A 26,072-nucleotide genomic window follows, 5' to 3' on the forward strand; every position below is an offset into this window, starting at 1 on the left:
TCTCTTCCCAAAATGACAGCATTGGCGGAGTATATAGAGGAGATGGAGAGTTTAAGTGTTGAGTGACTGTGAAAAATGAATGGGGGGAAATGACAGGAGCCTGGTGACACACAGCAGGTGACAGACAAGACACTAACATTCTGCTTCTTACCATTGCATGCTTGCTCAAGCTCCCTCCAGAGCTGCAGCTTGCTTTACTGCGCTGGGCTTTTGGATGCTTGCGCTCATAGGATGCCACTAAACCAGAAAAGTCTGCCAAATGGTGTGGAATCGAAATCTTTCCACTCTCCTTCCAGCCAGAACATTTTGTTTTTCTGTTCTGAAGTCGTGATCTAAAAAAATGTCCTTTCTGTTCTTTCACACTGAGTGATGTCAGGAATATTTGGGTCATTAAGAAGTGCTGGAATTTGAACATCTTTCATATCCTAAATGCTTTGCTTCCTCCTTTGAGGGCTTGACTCTATTTCGTAGGGTAGTTTTTGAAGTCACGTTGTTAGCAGATAGCTTCCGCCGATGCCAGGTCATGGTTTATTTATCAGATAGACCTTTAGTGGCATTAAAGTTGTTGTCACATTCCAAGAGAATGGAGATGTTAAAGTCAGACTCATAACTACATCTCAGCTTGTGCTGATTAAATGTACTGATTCATGTCTTTTCTATCCCTTATTGTCTATAAATTTTGTAGTGTCGAAGTGTGCTGTTGGGCTTCATTCTACTGGGTATTTAAGTGCGGTGATGGATGAGGTTAGGTAAAGCTTATGTTATGTGCTGTCATGCACAATATTTTTACCAACTGAACAAAAGAAACCCAATCCTTTAGCTTGTTTCCAGATATGATTATAAAGCAAATGCTTTTTGGTTGTTTATTTAAACACTGGACAGTTGAGTAGCAGATGAAGTAAAGTTTTTGCTCCGAAGTTCATCAAAGAGGCCCCTGTTTTCCCAAGATGACAGGAGAATGTACCTCCCCACCAGAAAGACGGAATGAATTGGGCCTGTCCAAAAATGAGCTGTTCTTTCTGCAAAATTAGAAGCAGGCAGGTTCCAAGAGCAGAGCTGGCAAGAGTCATGATGTCTCCATGTTATTGAGAGGACCACCAGGGATGGATTTTTCAGTCTGGTTTTAATCGCCATAATATTCTCCGTAATAGAACTGGCTGGAGGCTGCAATTTACTGCTGCAATGTTACAGATCAGTTTCTGCTTGTCATTATGTGTGTCTAAACAAGAGTTTTTCCTCTTGCTTTTTTTTTTTTTGTAAGTTTGTGTAATTAGTGACATTACTCAGTCTGTTCTTTTATATACAAATGTCTGTGACCTTGCTCGAGATGGCTTGAAGAAATGATTAGACTGTGTGAGTCATAGTGTCTGCCTGTCTAGATGGATAGATTAATCCATTTACAATTATCTATTCAGATTTTTATTAAAGATCCTGATGAAAAAAGAGCATCTCTCTCTCTGTCTCTCTCTCTCTCGCTCTCTCTCTCTGTTTCCACAAAAATATTAAGCAGTACAACTGTTTCCAACAATTTCTGAAGCGCGAGTCACCATTTTTGAATAATTTCTAAAGGGTTACGTGATATTTGAAAACTGTAGATTCAGCTTTTCCATCTCAGGAATAAATAACATTTTATAACATATAAAAATATATGTATTTTTTGTACTACAGGGTAGCACTGTGCATGTGACAAATACAACTTTGAACCTTGACTTAGTTCCTCATAGTGGCTAGGGCTCTGTTACTAGTGGCACCAATGACTTAAGAACTCGACTATCCATTCTTGCTTTGAAAAATGATCTTTAAGCCACAGAAATGTTCAGAAATCTCCATCTACACCAGAATCGCTGAAGTGAAGCACTTCCTGGCCAGTGTTTTCGGCATGAGTTGAGTGACCGCTTCACAGCATGCTGTGTAATGGCTTTGGGATCCAGCCGTGGCTGTAATTCTTCAGATGAGCATCCAGTGTCGGTTCTGCTGTCACCATCCGCCTGTCTACTGTCACATGCCTCACATCCCCAAGAATTACTGCACACACCTGTGCACAGCGATTTACAGCTTTGGCAGTCCGTGCACTCTCTGGAGAATCCATGGATTGCTGTAAATTGGTTTTGAACTCTGATATTGTTCAATTTTATTGTTTTCCATCAATTGTTTTCAACATTTGCAAAGATCTGATTTTAGTTCCTTCAGCTAATTTTTAATTGCTACATTATATCTCTTCAAATCTTAAAGGATTACTGTAGTTCAGCTTTTTTTACTTAAAGGGATAGTTCACCCAAAAATCATAATTATGTAATTAATAACTTACCCTCATGTCGTTCCAAACCAGTAAGACCTCCATTGATCTTCGGAACACAGTTTAAGATATTTTAGATTTAGTCTGAGAGCTCTCAGTCCCTCCATTGAAACCGTGTGTACAGTATACTGCCCATGTCCAGAAAGGTAAGAAAAACATAATCAAAGTAGTCCATGTGACATCAGAGGGTCAGATAGAATTTTTTGAAGCATCGAAAATACATTTTGGTCAAAAAATAGCAAAAACTATGACTTTATTCATCATTGTCTTCTCTTCTGGGTCTGTTGTGAATGCGTTCACTGCAGTTTATTGATATAAGGTTCGCGAACGAATCACTCGATGTAACCGGATCTTCTTGAACCAGTTCACCAAATCGAACTGAATCGTTTTAAACGGTTCGCATCTCCAATACGCATTAATCCACAAATGACTTAAGATGTTAACTTTTTAATGTGGCTGACACTCCCTCTGAGTTCAAACAAACCAATATCCCGGAGTAATTCATTTACTCAAACAGTACACTGACTGAACTGCTGTGAAGAGAGGACTGAAGATGAACACCGAGCCGAGCTAGATAACGGTTGAAGTGAAAACGGTTCACCGGTTCTTTTGCGCTCGACGTAATGGCGTCATTGGCGATGATTGCCCTTGATTCAAGCCTTCGGTTTACCTGGGCTCATAACATTAGCACAGAATCAGTTCAGAATCATTCACCAAAAGAATCAGTTCGGTTCAGACGCTCTGTGTGTCGGTCAGCTTCACACTGAATCACACATGCGCAGTATCATCAGCTCCTCGGTTCTCGAATCGGACACGTCTGGCAGAAACGGTTCTTGACGGTTCGTCAATGAGTCATTATCTGACTCGGCTCTGTGTTCATCTTCAGCTCTCTCTTCACAGCAGTTCAGTCAGTGTACTGTTTGAGTAAATGAATTACTCTGGGATATTGGTTTGTTTTAACTCAGAGGGAGTGTCAGCCAAATTTAAAAAGTTAACAGCTTAAGTCATTTGTGGATTAATGCGTATTGAAGACGTGAACCGTTTAAAAAGATTCAGTTCGATTTGATGAACTGGTTCAAAAAGATCCGGTTACATCGAATGATTCATTCGCGAACCGGATATCACAAAAGGCTTTATTTTGAACTCTCTTCCAACAGACATGGAAGAGAAGACAATGCTGAATAAAGTCGTAGTTTTTGCTATTTTTGGACCAAAATGTATTTTCGATGCTTCAAAATATTCTAACTGACCCTCTGATGTCACATGGACTACTTTGATGATGTTTTCTTACCTTTCTGGACATGGGCAGTATACTGTACACACAGTTTCAATGGAGGGACTGAGAGCTCTCGGACTAAATTTAAAATATCTTAAACTCTGTTCCGAAGATAAATGGAGGTCTTACTGGTTTGGAACGACATGAGTTATTAATAACATAATTATGATTTTTGGGTGAACTATCCCTTTAACCTAATGTTGTTTCAATCTATAGCTGTAAATGAATGACTTTCTTCTGCAGAACACAAAATATATTTTGAATGTCTCACTGTTCCCACACCGCCCCTTATAATGAAAGTCAGTGGGGTCCAAACTAAATTGAGCCTAAAAAAATTATAAATAAAAAAAAAAACTGTGAACTGCATTCAAAATTTCCTTTTGTGGTGTTCCACAGAAGTAAAACAGGTTTGGGGACAACATGAGTGAGTAAGTGATAACAGAATTGTTGGTGAACTTTTCCTTTAAGACTGGTTAAGGAGTTATATATCGCAGAATATGAGCCACATTTCATCCCAGAAATAATATTATTTCCATATGACATTGAAAAGTTTATTTTTCCAACCAGACCGCTTGCAGCAGCAAACAAGATGGCTGTCAGGGTCTTCAGGCTCCTTCAGAGCATAAACTGTCAAGGTAATTGCAAGTTTTATAGAAATGTTGCTCCTGCATGTCATTAACCTGTGCAGTGATCCATGCTGCCATTGTTTTGATTGGTCATCCCAGGCAATAAAGGCCAAGTTTCCACTCCCAATTAGATGTTTAAAATCCAACTGTTCTTTATTTTTTGATATATATAATCACTCAGCTTGTCTGTCTAGGCCATTTTATAGTATAGTTTATAGTGGTGCTGTTAAATTCATGCCTTGTTAGCATGCACTAATAAAAACCGCTAACATCATATTGATTTACCTGTCTGCTCGTACGTCTTGCTCACATTGCTGACTTATCATTAAAATACCAGTTGAATGATGCTTATAGTGTTTTACTCTTCTCTAGTTACTTTTAATAGCTATTAATAAAGGCTTGTATGATTTATGAATTAATTACTTGGGTCAGGGTACAACTAGCCTTTAGATTACTGTTCTGCAAAGTCGAGTTAAGTTGCAGACGTGCTTCAGTTGGTGTTGCTTATGGACTGTCATTGAAACCTATATCAAACTTTCCCAAATATGCTTAAATGTGCATCATTCTGAGAAGATCTTGTTAGAAGCCAGAAGAAACAGTCAGACAAATTAATTGCTCTCTCCTTAGCCATTGACTCGATTTGTAGATTTTGGCAACCCAGCATAGAGTGTAGCGTGGACGTTCGTGCCCAGAGTTAAATACAAATAGGTTAAGTTAATGTGATTTGCTGATTACAGCCTATTTTACTTCTGTAATGTGACACAAGTGAGCAGGATTGTATCCATCAAGGGATATTACAGTACAGAAGAGGAGTTGTCACATGTTGCTTCTAGGCTTCCCATAGAGACGACTTTCCACACTCAGACCTAATTAAAGTGAAGGCAGTATGCTTTAAAGCACTCTCCATAATTCATAAAAATCGTCAGGCCTCTTGGGGAGAGCATGCCATGCTTTCTGGGATGTTTGATGACCTCTGTTTGTCTAAGTGACAGGGGGAGGGAGAGTAGGGGGGGGTGAGAAATTAGACCAGAATTAGCATAGCAATAGCTGTAGTTGTGTGCGAACACGGGAGCATCTCTGGCATGTTCTTCAAAAGAAAGAAGGTCGTATTTTGATTGGCAGTTAAGATTGGTGAGGTGCAGCTGTGCTGAGATCAGTGCCAGAGCATCTCCGGAGACCTGCCGGAGGTCTGCTGAGGAAGCAGGTCACCCTGTGACAAGCTACAATTGCAACTATATTTGTCTTTAAAAAGAAAGTGCGTGAGAAAGAGAAATGGTAGCATGCACCCTGAACAGGTGTTACTGTGTTGTCTCATTTTTTTGATGTATTGCCTTTGCGGTACAGAGCTACTTCTGTACTTGCTTGCCTCCCACAAGAGCTTCTGTTTATTTGCTTGTAAGGGTCTGGGGGTCTTAGTCCAGGCTTGTTGCCAGTTTGCCTTTTATAGCGCATTATGCGCAATGTTCGTGGTAGGGAAAAATAGATTTGCGAAAGTTTTAGAGCTGCCAAGATAACTTAATTTAATTAATATATTAAATGAGAGTTAAATACAAATAGGTTAAGTTAATGTGATTTGCTGATTACAGCCCATTTTACTTCTGTAATGTGACACAAGTGAGCAGGATTGTATACATCAAGAAGTGTTGGATGATAAATAATGCCCCGTTAAAAATAAGAATGGACTGAGATGTGAGAGGTCACTAAAACCGTAATCAAATAGTTCTTTGGTTGTTGAAAAATTTTTTCATCTCAGTATCAGGATCCATTTCAGAGAAGCTGCTTCAGAGGAAGAACAAGTTCTCGATCAATTACAAAGACAAACATACACGTGTATCATTCAAAATAAGACTACTTAAGAAAAATGGAGTCAAATCAGATTTTACGTTGTGTTGACTGTTATATTTTGATTAGTTAACTCATTTGTCTAGTTTAAACTGTTCTTCATTTCTAAATAGTCAAAAAAATTTACTAGTTTTAATGTGAGATGTGACATGTTTTGTAAATTTTATTTTCTTGATGAATTAAATGCAATTAAACTTAATTAAATTTGTGTTGAGGCACATTTCAGCAAGTTGAGGTGAATCATATTTATTTAAATGTACAGTTCTTATTTGTAGTCTTTGTTCATATTATACACACACACAGTAACTAACTATATAGTATTTATATATATTTATGGTGCAATGCACTACAGTGAACAGGTTTTTGGCATCAATTCTTTTAGGGTTATTGGAGGATTTTGATTGACAGTTTAAAGTTGCCATGACATCAAAACTGACAATTCTTTTTTCTTATGGCATGTTGAGGTGTTTATTGTATCTGATTTATCGATGCTTATTGTCATTTAAAATTTGTTCTCATGATATAATCTAAAACATTAACAAGTAATCGAGACGTAAGCCTATTAGATTTTGTCGGGTTAGACTGACAGTGCAAATAAATGAGTGTATATTCATAATGCTGCTCACCGATAAGTACAACCCCACTTAAAGCACCGTCTGTGGAAATCAAAAGTTCGGAATCGGAACCGGACGGTTTTTGGTCTTTTTTTGGCCGATTTTTCCGGAAGTGCGCCCGCGTGCACAGACTACATTGTAATCATTCGCTATCACATAATTTGTGTGGAAGTATTTCGAAATCTGTGCGCAGGACACGGGCAGCCGATCAGCACTGGAAGTGCAGAGCTACATGTCTGAGGCACAGATAGCAGGAAGCGAACTGCCGACTGCACAAAATAAGAGTCCCTTTCCTGCTCACTGAAGCTGCGCGAGTGTATCTGTACCTGTTCGCGCCCTCCACAAGCGGAGACAATGAAAGATGTTCAGCTCAACTTCTCACGTGTTAAATGAGAAATAAAATGGACTAAACCGTAGAACTTGCATACATGTTTGAAAAGCCAGAAGTAAACGTCAGCTCTGTAAAGGATGATTATTTTTATTTTACCTTAAAATTATATCGATTGAATTTGATTTTAAAATCACCTGCTGTAGCACACTGAAAAAAAGTTTCATTCATTTAAAAACAATTTAGGGTAATGATTCACATCTATATTTTTTTTAACTTGAGACGATAGTTATTTATTTTTCATTGGCTCAAGTAAAAAAAATATAGATGTGAATCATTACCTTATTTTTTTTTTTTTTATTTGATGAATGAAACACTTTGCATCTTTGTTTTATTCGCACCAACATTATTTGATTTTAACATTTTGGAATAATATTTATATAGCATACTTTTATTTAGTCTCACTGGTAAAGACCTTGTTTTAAATTTAAATTTAAAACCAAATGTAAAAACTAAAATACTGAATGCTGATTAAGAAACATCTTATTGAATGTGTGTTGATTGTGTTGTTTGGATTGTAGAACTATGCAGTTATTGCCTTTAATTTAGACAGTTAATATTTTAATTAAAGGCCAGTTCTATGTAGTTTCAACCCAATTCAAAAACAAAAGCTAAATGCTGATGTCTGTACCATCTATGTTTGTATTGAATGAAGGCTACTTACTGTCAGTTGCTGCCGTTAATTTCAGATTGTTACGGTTATTGTTTTCAATAGCCAAAAGTCAGTTTGGCCTATTAAATACCAAATAAACATCTGGTTTATGCACACTTTCCTTCTTTCTTGTTTGTTGCTTAAAGATAATAAAAAAAATCGGAAATCGGAATCGGCCAGTTTGCTTGTAAAAAAATCGGTATCGGAATCGGCCATGAAAAATCATGATCGTGCATCCCTACGATAAAGTATGAATGTATGATTGAATTCATCACATCATTGTCTGGTATGTACTTATTAAGCTCTTTGTAATTTGTAAGAGCAATCAAGTAATGATTTGTGATCTCAGTAGTCTTTGTGACGGCTATTCTGCACTTTATTCAGCAGGTAGCGTGTGTGTTTTTAGAGGTGGGTGTAGTTTCTTCATGCCAATCATCAGTGCCGGTGGAGCAGCCGTGGATTCCTGCAGTGGGCAGCCGTTTGTTCTTCTTCTGTACTGCTCTTTAAGGATCGGCGGGAGGCGGAGATGTGGGCTCTAATCATTAGCACATTAGCCTAACACAAATACTCTGGTGTGGGTGTGTGAGAGAGCACGAGGGAGATTAAATCATTAGAGATTTGCTTACTGCTTTTCTTAAGCAGTATTAATGAATGAAACCCCTTGATTATAGCTTAAATTAGCGGTGCAGTGTAGAGAAGTAAACTCGGGTCGGGGATTTTGAAGAAGCAGTGTTGTTGGCCAGTGCCCTGAGGCTTAGAAGGAGCTGCTCGTAGCAGACAATGGTAAACATGGTACATCATGCCTTTGACTAAGAAATAAAAGTGACTGGATTTGGCTCCATAATTAATTTTTACCTTGATTCATGTTAAATGCACACTGTATGCTAAACAGAGGACAAAAGGAAAAGAACAACCTTTAAAGAAAACCTTCAGTGTAATCATTTTAATTGACCGGGATAGTCGCCCAGCAGGGGGGATTCAAGATGCTTGGTAATTTTCTTTGTTTGTGAAATTGTATCCCCTTTTGAATCTGTATTGTTCATTACTGGTCCGAATTGTGCTGTAGAGCGGGAAGCTCCTGAGATGAATATTTCATCATGAGCTGTGAAAACTAGAAGAAGTCAAATTTGGCCTGACAAGAGATAATGGCCAACAAGGTAATCATTGAAATAATAATAAAAAAGTGGTTGTTTTGACACAGCTGTGCTTCTTCATTTTGTTTCAATCTCAGGAGGATCTGAGCAGGATTATTTGTTGTTGTTTTTTTTTGTGTGTTTCTTTTTTTTAAGACTGATAGTCTTCGATTTTAATTTTCAGACTGGGCCACGTAAAATTATATTCAACCCAGTACAATGAGATACAAAGAATAGAAAATATTTCCATGGTCAAATGAAAGTACGACCTTCATAAATGCAGCTATCGGTGAAGCGTGTAGCATAACTATTACTTTGAAAATATAAACCTTCTCCTTTTTATTCACTTCCTTTGTTATGCTGCATTGCTGTCATTGTTTGAATGTTTTATCAGACAGACATTTTATAACTAATAGTTTTTTTGTGCCCAGTGAATGCTCATGAGAATCTGTTATTGATTTCTTTGTGTGAACGCCAGACTCAAGAATAATTACAGCTAACCAAATTTTAAACCTCTGCCAGTCAGTCCAAGTAGTTAAAGTTGGACGGTGGGCGGCTTCGGCATTCCCAGGTGTGCTGGATAATTTCTCCAGCTCCCAAAAGTGTAGAAAAAAGAAGCGTGGCGCAGAACAGCCCCATTGGTGTTTGCGTAGCGCTACAGCTGCGTTTCACATGACTTGCCAAAGCTAACAGGGGCTGGATATGGAGAGGCAAATTTGCCAGCGTTAACTCGGATAAACTAGCTTTTCATTCAAAGACGAAATTCTTGCTGTAATCTCAGGCAGGGCTGTCAGGGCCTTGCCCCTCTCTTTTGGATCTCTTGCTCAGATTTTTAACCGGAACCCAAGGGTCTGAAAGACAGGGAGAGAATGAGAGGGTTTTTTGGTGGGCGAAGGCAATTCAAATGAGAGAGAGAGTGGAGACCTGGAATGATCTGCATCTCAGGTGCCATGGCTCGATAAATCAGTATGTAGCCTCAAGGACTATGGGATAATTGAATTGTTTTGGTATGGTTGTTCTGAAGTTAAATGTGCATTAAATGTCTCTCCTTCTCTGTCTGTCTGTCTTTCAACTTTTTTTTTTCTTTTTTCTAGTTCTGGGTGGGGTAGAAGGGCTGAAATCTGATCCAGCAGTTGGCTTCGGGGAAGCTTCTTTTGGCCCGTAACGCCGGGACCTGCGGGAGCCATTATTAAGCAGAATTCACATTTTTACATTTTCAAATAGATTTAACTGTAGGGCTCAATCCCCAGCACTGACCCTGTTAACATTCTGCCTTGTCTGGGAACGCATAGAGTGGGCCAACCTTTATAGGCTGCATCGCAGCTTTGGAGCAAGAGGTGTTGCGTTTGGCAAGCAAAGAGGGATTTTGAGAGAAGGATTTATAGGCGCAGAAATACATCTGCCACGGTCCTTAGTGTATCTATTATTCTATAGTGCATTAATGGTCTGGAGAGGAATCATTTCCTGAATGTAGTTAACTACATGCTTAGAGAAACCGTATCCAAAGCTGGGGATTGAGAGGACCTAATGGCCTAGTTCCCAGCCCTGGCTCTCCTCAGATTCTGTTACAATACAGTTACAGTCTGCCCAGTCTGAATGACCTTGATTTATCACTATGATTAGAGTTATGGTGCAGAATGCAGGATAAAATATCCTACTTGCCCTCCGTTCCAAAGTGTATAGCGTGTGAGACCCATTTGTGATTTGAACCCTTGTTTAACCTTGTTCTGGCTACGACGTCTTTAAGGGAACCACAAACCTTAATTACGGGATTGGCTACACTGTTGAGGTTTGCATTGCTATCCGGTACAAATTAGCAGAGATAAAATCATGTTTTTATAGGATTTTGTAGCGCATAACTGAGTTTGTCTAAGAAGGTCACAAATTGTGGCTCCTTCTCAATCAAGATCTTTCTAACACCGAGAAGAAAAGAAATAAGGGAGCGCTGATTACTTCAGTAATCATTACGTGGAACGAACATCGGTACATGAGCCTTGAGATCCTGGTTTGTTTAATTAATTTCCCGGTTTAATAAAGAATGACCAAGCTTTCCTGTACTGAATGCTGTGTAATTATATTTGTATCCATTCCAGTGAGCATTGAACTGACAGTGCGGGGTGAAGGTGGTAAATAATTGTGTTTTCAAAGAGAGTCAGCTGTTCAGCTATTTTATAAATCCATTCATTCAAATGTAATGTTTTGCCACAGTTAATTTTTTTATATATATAAATCGAGGAATCGTGATTTTTTTTATAGAAATATTAACAAATGTTAGCATTAGACACTTTGACATTATGCCGGTGATAACAGACAGTAAAGAGAAAAGAAAGATCCAACCACATGTCAGCGCACGTGATTAACCGTTCATGTGTGACACGCTCTGTGAAGGATCATAAGAATGTGCTTTTGTGCTGACAAAGATGCGACGTGGGCAGTGGAATAGGAAAAAATGCAGGAAGATGGGACTGCCACATTTTTAGACAGCAAGAGATGTGAGCAAAGCGGTCAAATGCGTCCATGTTTGCATAGAAAAAACATGGGAAAGGCAGCTTAATCTAATAAAATCCCGTAAAGAACTGAAATGTCATGTTTGCATCATGGTTGACAGACTGAAGGGTGCTGTTCATTGTTTTTACTGAACATTTATAGCTAATATTAGTCTACTGGTGTTATACATTGTCATTTTGACTTTTTTTTTAAAGCATTTTCCTTGTATTATTTCGGAACATGTGATATGTACAAGACAAGTTTTTACAAGATGCAGTTGTAGTGCATGCATCTTTTTTTAAAAGATATTTAACAAGTGATTTGTTTAACATTTACATCATGTTGATAGCTTCATGTGTGGTGCACTTGAAATAAAGATACTTGAATCGAGTTGCTCAAACATTCAATGTTTTTTTATTTTTTATTTTTTTGCCATATCACCCAGCCCTACAGGGACGTAGAATTGAAATTCAAATAAATGAATCATATTTTTAGTTCAGGAAAAGATGCATGGAAATATATAGATAGATAGATGCCTATATCTGTAGAAAATTTTGATCTAGTTTATACATTTCATCATCACAAGGTGAAATGAAACATTAATTTCCCAGTATGTATTCCATGTGGTGTTTTTCTTTGCATTGCATTTACAATTTTTGCTGTCATTCAGTTTCGTTCTGAATTTTGTCCGACCCTGGTTAGAACTGTAGTGTACATACAGCTTTTTGTTTGAGTTAACCTTTTGTTAAGATAAAAGAGTCCCTTTTATTTTTTTAAGTCACTTGATTATCACATAATAGCCAATTTTAAACATAGTTTTGTCATATATATGTATTTATTAGGGGTGTAACGGTACGCAAATATCACGGTTCGGTACGTACCTCGGTTTTAAAGTCACGGTTCGGTTCATTTTCGGTACAGTAAGGGAAAGAAATGCAAACATTAAACTGCAGGTTGTTTATTACTATACACTTTTTAAAAAAATACTTTTTAATTAAATATATCTAAAATAAAAAAAGAATAAGAAATAAAATACTGCTGCAAAGTTCTCCTCTAAATAAAATGCTCTCAGTCTCAAACCAATATCATATAATAAAATATAATGTAAAATATAAATAAATAACTATGATTACAGTGCAGCATTACCAATCCCAGCTTGTAGGCCTGCTTCACCAGAACCGTGCCGTGCCTGCTGCTGTAGGTGACAGGGAGGCCGCCGACAGACCAGGCTCTTGTCTTCGTGACAACAATATCTATACTTCATGTTGAGCATAAATATAAAGCCTACTGATAAAGGACACCGTCAACAGTATTGACGGCAAAATAGACTGTTTGACAGGTGCAATATTTGAAAATCGATAATTTTTTTTTGAAATTACATTTATATCTGAATTTATGTCAACCTATAGACTTTCAAACATCAAAGTGTCATGAATTAATATGTATTTGTGTACAAAATGACATATAAACATATTTTCCTATTCTATTTTTCCTGGAAACGCTTCCAACACGCTTGCGTGTCGCGTGAAAAATAGGCGTCGGTTCTATTTCTAGCATGCACGCGTTTTCCGCGCGTCTCGCGCAGGCAGTCTGCAAGCTCTAACCTGTTAATATGGGAGCCGAATTAAAAACGGACACGCCACGCAGCTGAGACGCTTAAGCCACGCATCCAGTGTGTCGCCAGCCTTAGAATCAGCTGCAGGGCGGGATTTGCGCTGAATGTGGAGACTTCCGCCACTTAATATGTTCGTTTGGAAACACAAAAATGTACTTGTCCCGCGCACAAAATATTGCACTCTGTCATTCGGTACACACGTGCACCGTACCGAAAGCCCTGTACCGAAACGGTCCGGTACAAATACACGTACCGTTACACCCCTAGTATTTATAGTTGTATTTCCAGAAGAAATAGTAATATAATGATATACTATTATTGTGGCACTTGGAGACTCTCCTGTTAAACACCATAACCATACTCCAGAGCATCAGGGCCTGCAGTTTGCGAGCTTTGCCCACACTGTCACACTTAAAGGGGGCTATTGAGACAGCTTGCTTTATGGTTTGGTTATGGCGTCCTTATTTTTCACCAGAGTGGGGCTGTTTTATTTATCAGGCCAGTATTTATGGAGATTAATGAAGAAGAGTTGGGCTGGCTGTGCTGTAGTGGAGTGAGGAATCTGGAGTGCTATTGGTCTCATAAATCAGGCACTCCACGCTTGCTCATGTCTCAAACAGTCATCTCAAGCGCCAGATATGAGTCTTACTGCTCTCCATTAAACTCCCACAGATGTTTCCTGGCCTGTCGGGGGGGTCGAGCGGGGGGTGAGATTGTTGCTCACAGCAGAGACATGTAATCGCATACACACAGCTGCTCATCGTTCCTTAATGTTGTAGCTGCTCAACACTATTGTTACACCCTTCCATATTTTCACACTTTTTCTACTAAGGATTCCTTGCATTTATTATTGTTGAGTGTACTACAGTCTGTTGTAACCTTTTCTCTGTCATCTATATTTAGTTGTCAATGTATATACACATCTGTTTTTGTTTTAGTTTACACACACACACACACACACACTGTCATTCATTCATTCATTCATTAAATTTTTAATTTATTTATTTTTAATCCCAGCTTGTCTCTCAACTGTGTTATTGAGAAGTTTAAAGATTTCTCCTTTTACATCTCTATCTGTACAGCACAAAGAAATCCAAGGTCCAAGATCCTCTTTTCTCAATTCAGCAAGTAGCAGGCGAGTCTCAGTGTTGAACAAAATAAAAACAGGAATCGTATTCACCTTTGTGTAAAAGGTTGTAATGTGTGAATTATAAAATGCATTCATTAACTCAGTCAACCAATATTCTCCTGGCTTGTTTTCATTCTTTGGATAAATTGACAATTTCCTACCATGTTCTTGTCAGGCTGTGAGGGATGCAAAACTGGCTTTTGTTGCTTTGCAAACCCTTGCGGCACTGTGGGGTCAAAGGTCACTCTGCAAAGCCTCTGATCCTGTAGCTCAGTTTGAATGGAGCACTGCCTCCAGCTTTTGAAAGTCTCTTTCTTTCTCAGAGGAGGGCGGGGGGGTGGGGTCAATTTCTGCCGATAAAAGAACACAAAGCAACAGAGCAATGAACAGCCCTGTCAGACAGGGGAGTTTATTAACACACCATGAATTGCACTAGAGTGGCTCCTGGTCTCCTGTATCAGAATCAAGCTGCGGGGCTTGGGAAAGACAAACAGGAGCTCAATGAATTTGGTTGTGTTCAACCCCAAAGCCACTAATACCATCATACACCATTTTTGAACCCTTTTATGGGAGTTCATTTGCCGTCAGTTAACATCCAGTTTGATGCAGACACACACACCACCCACTTAGAGAGTGGTCTCAGCATTAATGCTACAGCATTAATAAACATGGCACATCCATGAATACACATCGCAGTATATGGATCAGTGTTAATATGTTTTTAATAATATGTATTAGCGTGGTGTCATATATCAATACAAGAATATGTATATCAGTATCTTTTTAACATAAAACTTACTTAAAATTTCAGCAGATGGTTTAATGGTTTTAATGCAAATAGTAAATTATGCTAAAATAATCAAAGCTTTTTTCCACGTTTTTTTATATTTTTATAAAAAGTTATTATAATAATTTATATATAATAATAATAACTTTTATATATAATTTATACATTATATAAATGTATTTTTATAGATTATTATTATATGATATTTTATTAATACATAATAAATTGTATAAATGCATTTATTTGCTTGCTTGTTTGTTATAATTAGTAAATAGCCACAGAGATTTTCACAAAGATGGCAGACAAATAAAATCTGAGTTTTGGATCAGTTAATTTACACAGTTTAAACTGATGTATGAATCTAAGTTACTGTCTACTAATGACAATCTTTAAGCAACTTAATGGCCAAATAAAAAGGCTTAACAGCATAATATTGTGAATGTTTCAATACATTGCCTAGTCCTAATGTGAAATGTGAAGCCGAGCAAACAATTATGCAATTTTCATTTTTGTTGAACTATCCCTTTAAGACACGTACACATTCTCATTCACCTCTCTGTCTATCCGTCCCCTGTTTCTCACACCCCCCACGTCTCTGTTACTAGCACCATGTCCCAGTACACCACTGATCTTTTCCCTACGGGCGTCTGGCATGTGCTGGAGATCAAAGCAGAGTGCCAACCCAAGGTTAAGGGGCAATACCCATTCACCTGCAGCTCCGTCTGGGCAGGGGGAAGTTTATGTTTTTCTCAAATACTCTACCTTTTCTTTCTTCCCCCTTCACACCGCAAACAGGATTAGCCTCCAGTGCGTCATTGTCCCGGACCAATGAGTGCAAAGCACTATTTTATGACCAGATAAACTCTAGCCATAAATTGACCAGTGGGTTTCCAACCTCTCACTCTCATATTAACGAGAGATTGAGAGAGACGAGTCTCCCACGAAAGCCACCCAGACTATGCCCCCTTTGACAGCACCAACTCTCAGGACGCCCAATAGAAAGAGTCCATTGTGACAGATCATTGTCCGTCAGCCCCGGCAGCATGGGCTTGTTTTTCTTATGAATAATTCAGCAGGCCTCTCCAGCACTAAACAACAGAGGCCTGTACTGTATATTTAACCAGGTGGGTAGGAAAAACCAGTATGTTTGTCAGATAAACTCTGCATGGTCTTAACGAGCAATCGTTCTGTTCTGCCTGAAGGGTTACTCTGGGAAATGGGCCTTCGTTGGTGCCTCTGATCTGATCTCTCAGCAGATAGCACCAGGTGGTTCCCTACAAGTGTGTGTGTGTGTGTGTGTGTGTGTGTGTGTGTGTGTGAGAGAGAGAGAGTTGCATAGAAATGGAGAGAGTCAGACCGGATGGTGTCATTTACACTGTGCTACCGCAGTGTTCAAAGACACTGGTAAACCAACTCCATTCTCTCTCCCAAGACCTTGTCTGAAATACTAAACCTTACAGTCACACTGGAGGCGGCCACCCTGGCCAAGAGGGGAAGTGGCGTTCACAGGCTCTCACAGAGACCTGCTCTCTCCTCTTTGAGGACACTTTCACACTGGGGCTTTTGGTGAAGGCCTGGCTTTGGTTTGTATGGTTGGTTTGAAAGCCACTCTCTTACTTCACCAGCAAGCCACACTCAAGTCCACTTAAAAATGGTGATTTGGAAAACTGTTGGTGTGGACTCCAGTACTGTATTCATTTAGTACGAACACATTCCGGTGAGAGTGAACTGATATTGATTTCATATGATTAGCCTATTAGCTAATAATGCATTTTCTGTTGCTGCTGCTTTCCACACAAACTGGCTTTAGCGAGCGCACACACACATGCACATAATTTATTGTTAATAGACTTATGAGAGAGTATAGATCATAATGTTGAATTAAATACTGTAAATCACTAAGTCAGTGTTGCCCCATTATGGGAGTGGTTAATAGTAGTAATGTAATACTTTTATAAATTATTTGATTCAATGCTCCAACTTTTTTTTTTTTTTTTTCATAATTAGTGCTACAATTGCCCCTTACCTCACATCTGGTAAAATTGTATTGCTACCAATAATCCTTTGCAATTTTGCCTCTGTTCATATTTAACAATTCTCTCCTACGGTTTAATATTGTAAATTCAAAGACAACAAAATAAAAAAAAAGTTAAAGTAAAGTGAAAAATATTAAAACAATTTAAATTCTTGTTGTTGCTGAAAATGTCTCAGAAAGAGGAAAAAAAATGTTTTCAGCTAGAGTACATAGAGCATGTGCTGAATATGTGTCATACATTTATTGTGTTACAATTGCGTGCAGTATTCACTGCTTATCTGGATGTCATGATGACACTGAATCATAATTCAGTTCAGAACCAGATATTAACAGAGACCTGCAGGGATAGAGGATGCTGAAACTGAACTCTGGTTCTGAAAAAGCAGTCCAACCCTGTATTTAAACAGCCTGCATTTCTGCACATTACCCAGCAGTTTTGTGTGTGCATGTGTGTGTGTGTCCCTTGATTGTTACGTTAGATTGCTGTAAAACTGCCACTTATTGGGATGGTGTGGGCACTGCAGTCGCACAAGCAGCTTATGTAATGAGACATTTTTTTTCTCTCTCTCACTTTCCCCTCCATCTCTGTCTGCCTACACTCTGAGAAAATTAGATGGTGCCGAAATGCCTGGGATTACAGGGAATCGTGGCTGTGTGTTTATGTTGCTCCCCAGGCTGTGGATGGGAAAGATGAGATCTGTATGTTTGACTTGTTGCCAGATCTGTTGTGCAAAATTACATATTTTCTAAATCAACTAGTTGATGGTCATTCTTTAGAAAGCCCTGTTCTATCGGTCTGTTAGTCTCTCAATCTATTGTTCTACCTATTGTTCTATCATTTTATCTATTGTTCTATTGTAAGAAACTCCCATTGATTCAAAGTCTGTACATTCTAAATTATTCTTTTCTCATTTGAATCATTTGAATGTTTGATTTATTGTACTCAATTGGTTAATTTGAACAGTTTTTGTAAATGAACAGTCTCAAGGTTCATGGATTCATATCCCTGCATAGCGAAAGATTACATTTCCACTGTTTTATAAAAAAACAAAACTATGGCCTGATTAAATTGTGCAATATAGAAATGTAATGTAGCAAGTATGATTTGCTTCTTCCTAAATGGTCCTTTTTTCATAAGAATTATTGGAAAAGATTTGTTCTAATGAATCTTTTCTCTCATGAAATGTTAAGTTCAATTCATTTTAGTGTAACTAGAAACTTTGTTCAGGATGTTCTTGACGATAAACGTAAAAAAAAAACAGTTCATTAACATTTTGATTTTGAGTGTGTTTATTATAAATGTATCAGTTCAAACTATTTGTTTTTCTTACAGAAAATTTGGCACTAATTAAATTAAATACATCTTTTAATTGCTTAATAGTATAGTTAGATACTTTTTGTTCATATACTGCAGTTAAAGCACTTTAAGCAAATCATCATTTAAAGTAGTCTTACCAAACTGGGTTAATACCAGCTGTGTTGGTGTCTCTTTCAGCTGGACAGTAAAAAAAAAAAAAGAAAGAAAAGGTCTAGTCAATCTCCGTAATCGACTAGTCGGTTCTTGAATAACTCAAGCAGCATAACTTATTCCTAGTCTGGACAGAGCGATGAAGACCCCTGACAGGCCCGCACGCATCTGATCATCCCTCGCCGAGTCGCCGGCTGTCTTCCTCCTCCGGCCCTGTCGCTGTGGTGAGGATGTCACATCCCAGCGGTGGGAGGTGTTAAAGAGAATGTCACAGACAGCAGTCCAAATATGACACCATTGGCAGGGGGCACGCAGGGGAAATGGCACACAACTCAACACCCCAGCCACCAAAGCGTGAAATAAAGCAGATAAGAGAAACTGACCAGATGTTTCACTTTGCGGGGGGGACATGAGAGTAAACGGCTGAGAGAAACAGTGAAGTCCTGAGCTTGTTAGCCTATTGAGAGAACCGAGACTTGAGTCCTATAGCGATGATTGATTGATTTAATAGAAGCAGACAGTGCTCATCATTGTCAATCACAGTGATGGGCCGCTCTCTCTTCCTCTCCCGTCTCGTTCTGTCTCTCGATCTTTCGTCTTTTTTTAAAATTCGTTTGCTCCTCTCTTTCTCTCCCTCCTGAGCTTTGGTGCCAGACTGGGCAGGCTCTGATGGGCAGACGGAGAGTTGTCTTCATTATAATGCCTTTATTTATTCATGTGTCTGCGGCCAGTGACAGTCGTGCCTGTGCACAGCTCTCCTCTCTTGTCTGCGTCCTTAGAGATATGACTCATTTTCATTTCTCTCTCTTTCTGCTCACATCATTCTCTCTTCTCTGTCAAGTGCTGCTTTCAGTTAGCTTCAAAACTGACACTCAAAAGCACAACATGCATCAGTCACGTCCAGTGGCCCACGTCAGTGTGCAGAGGGTACGCATCAACTTCCGGCAGAAGAAATGTTCGACGCTGGTGGCTTGTGTGGGCCAGATTGCCTTATGACTACTTTTGGGAGTCCAGCGCTGGCTGTCTATTTCGGTTTGGTCTATAATTAACCGTGCTGCGGTTTTTGTCAGTTTGATAAGCTTGTAATTGGAGTTGCATCCATCAGGTTACTGAGGGCTTTTAATCCTTAGATGTGTTGGCTGGGTTCTGGAGCTGCTTCTGGCTGGGTTTCAGGTTAAAGAGTATTCACCGCCATTGTTAAAGCCTGGGTTCACTGAGCTAAATGCTATTAGATTATTACAGTGTGTCAAAAGCAAATTAATCTAATTTTGCCTATCCGTGGCTCTGCCAAACAGTCATCCCTAATCAGGCTTTGTGTTCAGACCTCCCTTTTAAGCCCCTGGCATGAGGTACGTCGGGTTTTTCTAAGGATTATAGATCAAAATTAGGTTATGTCGCTCTTTCACCTGAATTAGTGTAGTTTGTTGGGATTTTACAGCTCTGTTGTAGTTGGTAGTCAGACTCTTTGTGGTATAGATCAAAAGAAAAGCAGTGATTATGAAAGGGATCGCTTCACTCTAGGCTCTTAGGGTTTTTTTTTCTTCTATGTGCTTTGATGCATCAGAACCCGGTCGGCTTCTGTTATGGAGCCCAGTATTTAGCAGCACTGCTTTAGGGGCTGTCAGTGGACTCTCTGATTGTCCTCTGGCAAAAGAGGGAGAGCTGCAGCAAGCATGTGACTGAGAAGAGAGGCAGTTAGGATACTGGGATACATGCTGGGTCACCTCCCCCCCAAAAAACCTCACATCTATAACAATTAATGCTTCAGACATTTAAAGGTATATCATAGTATAGGTCATTAGAAATGGATAGATATTGATAAATTAATAAATTCTGGCTTATTTAGTAATTGGTCTTATCCGTATAGTCATATCCACTACAACAGTTTGGTAAGAATTTTTCATTTATTATTTATTTTCATTTTTTTCATATCATTTTTCATATATATATATATTTTTTTTACAATAATATTTCAGCTAGTTTTAAGTGTCACAATGTTCTTCAAAAATCTGATTTAGAGCTTAAGAAATGTTTTTTTTTATTATTAATGTTGAAAACACTACACTGAGGCAGTTCTTCTTAGTGAATCAAAAATTTATGTTTTCATGTGGAATAAGAACTGGTCTCACTTCCCTTTCATGGATTCAATAAAAAAAAAAAAAAAAAAAAAAAAAAAATATATATATATATATATATATATATATATATATTTATAAAATATAAAAAAAAAAAAAAAATATATATATATATATATATATACATACAGAGGTGGGTAGAGTACCCAAAAACTGTACTCAAGTAAAAGTAAAAGTACTTCTAGAAATATTTACTCAAGTAAAAGTAAAAGTACTAGTCTTGAATAGTTACTTGAGTAAGAGTAAAAGAGTATCGGATAAAAAATCTACTCAAGTAGTTAGTTACTAGTTACTTTGGGTGATATATACTGAGCCTATTTTTATTTAGATATATAGATAAAATGTATGTAATGTATGTGTGCTTGTATAAATGTATATATTTCATCAGCCTTTACTCCAATTTATGTAATTTATTATAAAACCCTGTCTGTTTACTTAAGTAACAGATATAGGTGTCATGCCATAACATATTTTTAATACGACTGACTTTATATTAAATGTGAATTTAACATTGAAAGTTAATGTGATATAAATATTGCTACTAATCTTTCATTGTTCAGAAAGAGAGCAAATAACATTTACATTATTAAAGATCATTTTCACTGACAGTCTAGATTTCAATCACTCTCAGAAACTCCCATTAAAATCACTGAAACTGTTAACACTGTGAAATCAATATCTTAATTATAGATTCGTACACACATCTGCACTTTGTTTTTCCTGCGAGAGAATTCGCCAGAAAGAGGTATTCAGTCAGCGAGCGAGTGAAGGAAGCACCGGCATTTTAGCGATGACTCATCTGAACGCCTCTGATTGGCCAATGCTTTAATAAGCTCAAAAGAATCTTGTGTGATTGGTTATAATGCGCAGTGCTGTATAAACGCATCTATCTCTGGCTAAGCGACAGCAAGCAATCACAGATCTGAATTTAGCAGCTGATAATATGACTCGCTGAATGTACTTGCACCAGTGTGATTGTATTAAAATTAATAAAATCTTAATCGGCTGTTTTTTTGTCTTTTGGAAGCTGCATTCAACTTGACTCCCCTCTGTTATAAGCCACACACGTACAACAAACTAATGTCACAGTGGTATCGTGTACTGTAATCGAATGTAGCCCAAGTTATTACCTGTTAAACAGTAGACAGCACACGCGGTGTTCATCTAATAAGGATCTCCATCGCTAGCAAATAATAACCTTTGCAGATTTCAATTCAGTGCAGTTCCAGTCACGTTTTCAACGCTCTTTCTGTTCTTAAACGTTACAACTCCGAGTGAACCACTTCAGACGCTCAGCGTGTGCGGCAGGGAACTGAACGACTCATTCAAACTGATTCATGAACCAATTCACTCTTTTGCCAATTGGTTTGAACAAGCCTTTAAACAGAATTGACTCAAAAGAATGAATCATTCGCGAATGGGCATCGCTCATTGCCCAGAGAAAAGTAGACGTCGCGTTTGGAATAAACTGAAGCATTATAACATTTATTGCATTAAGATAAAGTAACGAGAGGAGCGTCGCCCACAGTAACGAAGTAAAAGTACAGATTTTTCCCCAAAAATTTACTCAAGTAAGAGTATAAAGTACCCATCTTTAAATATACTCAGAAAAGTATTCGTTACCCCAAAAAATTACTCAAGTAAATGTAACGAAGTAAATGTAACTCGTTACTACCCACCTCTGTATATATATATATATACGTGTATATATATATATATATATATATATATATATATATATATATATATATATATATATTTATACGTATATTCAGGTTTACATCTAGTGAAAAGAACCGAATGTAAATATTTTAGATATTTAGGCATGTAAATATATATACTATATTCATGACTATAGAATAGCCCACCGAGCTGTATGGACAATTTTGTGATATGGGGTGATTTTTGTGTTTATGCTGGCATGTATCCATGTACTGATTTCTTTTTTTATTCTTGTAATGGCCTAATCTGGCTCTACCTGCTGGGCTGTTGTCTTATTGTAAAAAAGAAAGAAAATTCCATACCATCAGCAAATTTTGAAGGAACATCAGCGTTTTACATAACTTGTTATATTTTTGTTTGCATGTTTCTCTTCACTTACCCAAACAACCCTAATGCATGCATGCATACTGTACAGTATGAGTGTGTGAGAGTCTTCGCTTACATGATCATGTGCAGCCACATTATGTCAGAGCCGGGCTGTGTGTTCAAGGCCGAGGGGCTCAACACAGCAGGAGACACTGCTGTTTAATTTCAGCACTTCATCCCCCTCTGTAATGAAGCTTCCCTCACACACGCTTGCTCACACCCTGCCAGTGCTGCTGGCGGGTAATTGGGATGTGACTGAGCATGAATATCCCTTACGCCTGCCGCAGACCGACCTCCCCACAACTCTGCAGATAGCTTTTTGTCTTAATGGACATATCATCTTTTATTTAGATCTCCATTTGAAAGTAATTGTCAGCAGGAGAGGGTTATTGCAATAGATGGAGACGAATAGACTGGTGTTTCACAGCAGACCTCCTTGATTGACTGCAGTTTTAGGCTTGCTTTGATTATGTGAGTCGGAACAAAGGTGTGTGCTGTGCCAAGCTGTTTTTGGAGGCTTATTAGAAGCACCGCCCCGACCCCATCCTTCCTAATCAGCTTCCATTGGAGCTCTGCTGTCTCTGAAACAATCAAAGATGCATGCATGTATCTTTTTGAATTTTGAATTTGAATGCTGACAGGTATACGTTTAGAGGTGTGTTTTACATAATTTAAATTTTAATTTTGTCACCCAAGGTTTGCCATTAAGTAACTGCACCTGGTGAGTCAAATGTGTCAGTGTGTCATATGGGAGTGTTGTTGTCTGTAAGTGTTGAGTCTGTACACAGCAGCAGCAGGAATCATGGGAAATGACCTCAGGAAATCTTAGATTCAGCAGGGATGATCACAGAGATTTGAGCATTTGCTCCGAGTTATCACGATTTATATATTTCAGGACTCCAGACTGTGCCTAAATTTATGCCCAAAAATATCAATTTGCGAAAGATCACTACTGGCACCTGTAGAAATGTACGTGTTATGACTTACAAATTTGCATGTAATGCTTTTATTTGTGCTTGTTTTGTGATCACATCTTTTGCTATGTTGATGTAATAAACTGAGATGATGCACATCACATTTTTAGTGGAAAAAAGACGTTCAAACAGTCCTCATCTCTGCCAAACAACAGCATTGACCGCACACCTGCTAAAAGCTGCTCCAGTTGTGACAGCATGAGAGCGATCAAAAATGACGTGCAAAGTAAAAGTGCAGTGTCTGTTTTGTGTCCAACTTGAACAAACTACAACAGATAAAGCTGTCAGCTGCATGGACATTAACATTATTGCTAACAATTCTCGTTTATAATCGATACTAATATGGCTTCTTAGCACATAAACTAAAGATCTAGATGTGTGTAGTTTTATGTACATTCCAATATTCCAATGACTTGGAAATCTTCTTGTATCCATCTTCTGCTTTGTGCCTTTTAATTACTTTTTTGTTGAGTTGTTTGTAGCTTAATGTTGATGGTGTAAGTCCTGCCATAATATTGACTTGCCAAATAGAACCTTCCAGATGGGGTATTTATACTAAAACCAATTGAAAGCCCTTGACTGCACAAAGGTTACCTCCTTGTAGATGTCCTGGGAACTAAGGTTCACTTAAAGTAGGAGCTAAATGTCTTTTCCAACTTCAGAACTATATACAGTCACAAAGAATTGTTTAATACACAGAATCTGTGCCAATATCGCGGACCATAACCACAGTATGTCAGCATTACTTGCAAATTGAGTGCAGTTTGGGCTCCTCCTTCAATACATCTTATAAATGTTGTTGTGTGTCCTGCACACATCAAGTCTGTCGTAAAAATATTTTCACTAGTCATTCTCTAGTTATTCTCTTGCAGAGTTGCACGCACAGGTCCATTTTGCCTTTCCAGGAATTGTCAATATATAGACAACTTCCTAGATCCTGGATATGTGATTTCCAGTCTTTTTTTAACTTCCAGATATGGAAGCTATATTTACGTATAAGAATAATCGCTTTTCCTCTGCTCTCTTTCCTTTGCCCACCCCCCACCCCCCCACCGCTCAATCTGTCTTTCCTCTCAGTGGATGATCCAGGAACCGCACAATGTGGCCACCTTCTTCGGCTGCATTGGGAAGGATAAGTTTGGGAAGATCCTTAAGGAGAAGGCAGAGGAGGCCCACGTGGACGCCCACTACTACGAGCAGAGCGAAGAGCCCACGGGGACGTGCGCTGCCTGCATCACTGGCAACAACAGGTCAGCCACCCCTTTCCTCTAGGGAGGGCCCTTATCATTTCCTCAGGATAGCACCCCCCCGACACACACACACACACACACACAGCGCACATTCACACACCCCACCTCACTATGCATTGGGACTCACTGTTCCCTTGCCGGCTGTTCTGCTCTTTTCCGCTAAAGCTCTTGATTTATTTATTTGCCAGGGTTAGATCAGCACAGAGGTATTTTGATACACCGCATGACTTGGCCCTGAAGGGTGCTAGATTCCATGACTGAGCAGATATGTGAAACCGCTTGGGACGAATAAAGTGCTACCTACACATTTGAACAGAGCTGATTGATGTGTTTATTTAAGTGTCACTTACTATTTCTCTGCTTGTGAAGAAAATGTGATCGTAAGCACGGAAGCTTATTGGCTAATCTGTAATCATAAGAACTGTGAGGATTTGTTCAAATAAACAGCAGATTTAAACTTCTGATGGCCCGCTGACACATTTTTGCAGCTTGCCCAGATAATCTTAAAGGAAAAAGCTATATCAGAAAGAAAAAAAAATCTGCCGCCATGGATATTAGGATTGGGAATTAAGGAGTTTAATGATACTGAATTTCTGTCAATGATCTTTAATGTTCTTTAATAATTTCATTAATGATTCTTTTAGCACTTTGTAAGAAATATCACCATTTTAGATTTGCATTCAAACTGAAAGTATGAATGTAGATTATGTGCTGCTGGTTTCACAGCAAAATGTAAAACTGACATTTCATTCACTGCTGCACTTCACACGACGGCGCATATACTTGACAGCAACTCGGCACAGTGAAAGTTTGCTGATTTAAGGTTTACATTTAAATAAATAAATAAATAAACGATCATGTAAATATTTTTAATAGTGCACTGTAAAATAATAGTATTATCACACTTTCCTATTTTATTTGTTTTATAAAAAAAAAAAAGTACTAAAGTGCAATAATGTTATAATTACTATAATAATTTTTTATAGCTATATTTAATGGGTCACATTATGTGCAGTATGAGCACCAAACCAAGTCTCCAGGTTGCTTCATAAGAACCAGACTGAGAAACTTATGTGCACCCCTGGTTATTTGTACATTTATTCATATGTTTACATTTTATATCATTATAGAATTGTATTATATTTATTTATATATATATTATTAAGTCAGACATGACCATGAATATCTTTCAGTTCAGTTTGTTGAGTCTTGTTAATGAGATTAATTCAGTAACCAAATTGGCTGAATCATATTTTGATTCCCTAGAAAGAACCGGC

At 38.2% G+C, this 26,072-nt stretch overlaps 1 protein-coding gene and 1 long non-coding RNA gene across 5 annotated transcripts in view; one reads left to right on the forward strand and one right to left on the reverse strand.

The window, feature by feature from the left end:
* LOC132110695 (adenosine kinase-like) overlaps positions 1 to 26,072 on the forward strand; it is a 160,210-nt gene that overhangs the window by 58,510 nt on the left and 75,628 nt on the right. For all 4 annotated transcript variants that reach the window (XM_059517525.1, XM_059517521.1, XM_059517523.1 and 1 more), the window contains exon 5: positions 24,623 to 24,795. In XM_059517525.1, coding sequence (XP_059373508.1) covers positions 24,623 to 24,795 — 173 coding nt within the window. The remainder of the gene's footprint in view (positions 1 to 24,622; positions 24,796 to 26,072) is intronic.
* Positions 13,947 to 19,874, reverse strand: LOC132111153 (uncharacterized). Its single transcript, XR_009424742.1, has 3 exons — positions 18,336 to 19,874; positions 14,220 to 14,408; positions 13,947 to 14,070 (listed from the first exon to the last, which is right to left on the reverse strand). It is a non-coding gene; the product is annotated as an uncharacterized LOC132111153 (long non-coding RNA).

This window comes from Carassius carassius, chromosome 30 (assembly GCF_963082965.1).
Source record: "Carassius carassius chromosome 30, fCarCar2.1, whole genome shotgun sequence".
Classification (NCBI taxonomy): domain Eukaryota; kingdom Metazoa; phylum Chordata; class Actinopteri; order Cypriniformes; family Cyprinidae; genus Carassius; species Carassius carassius.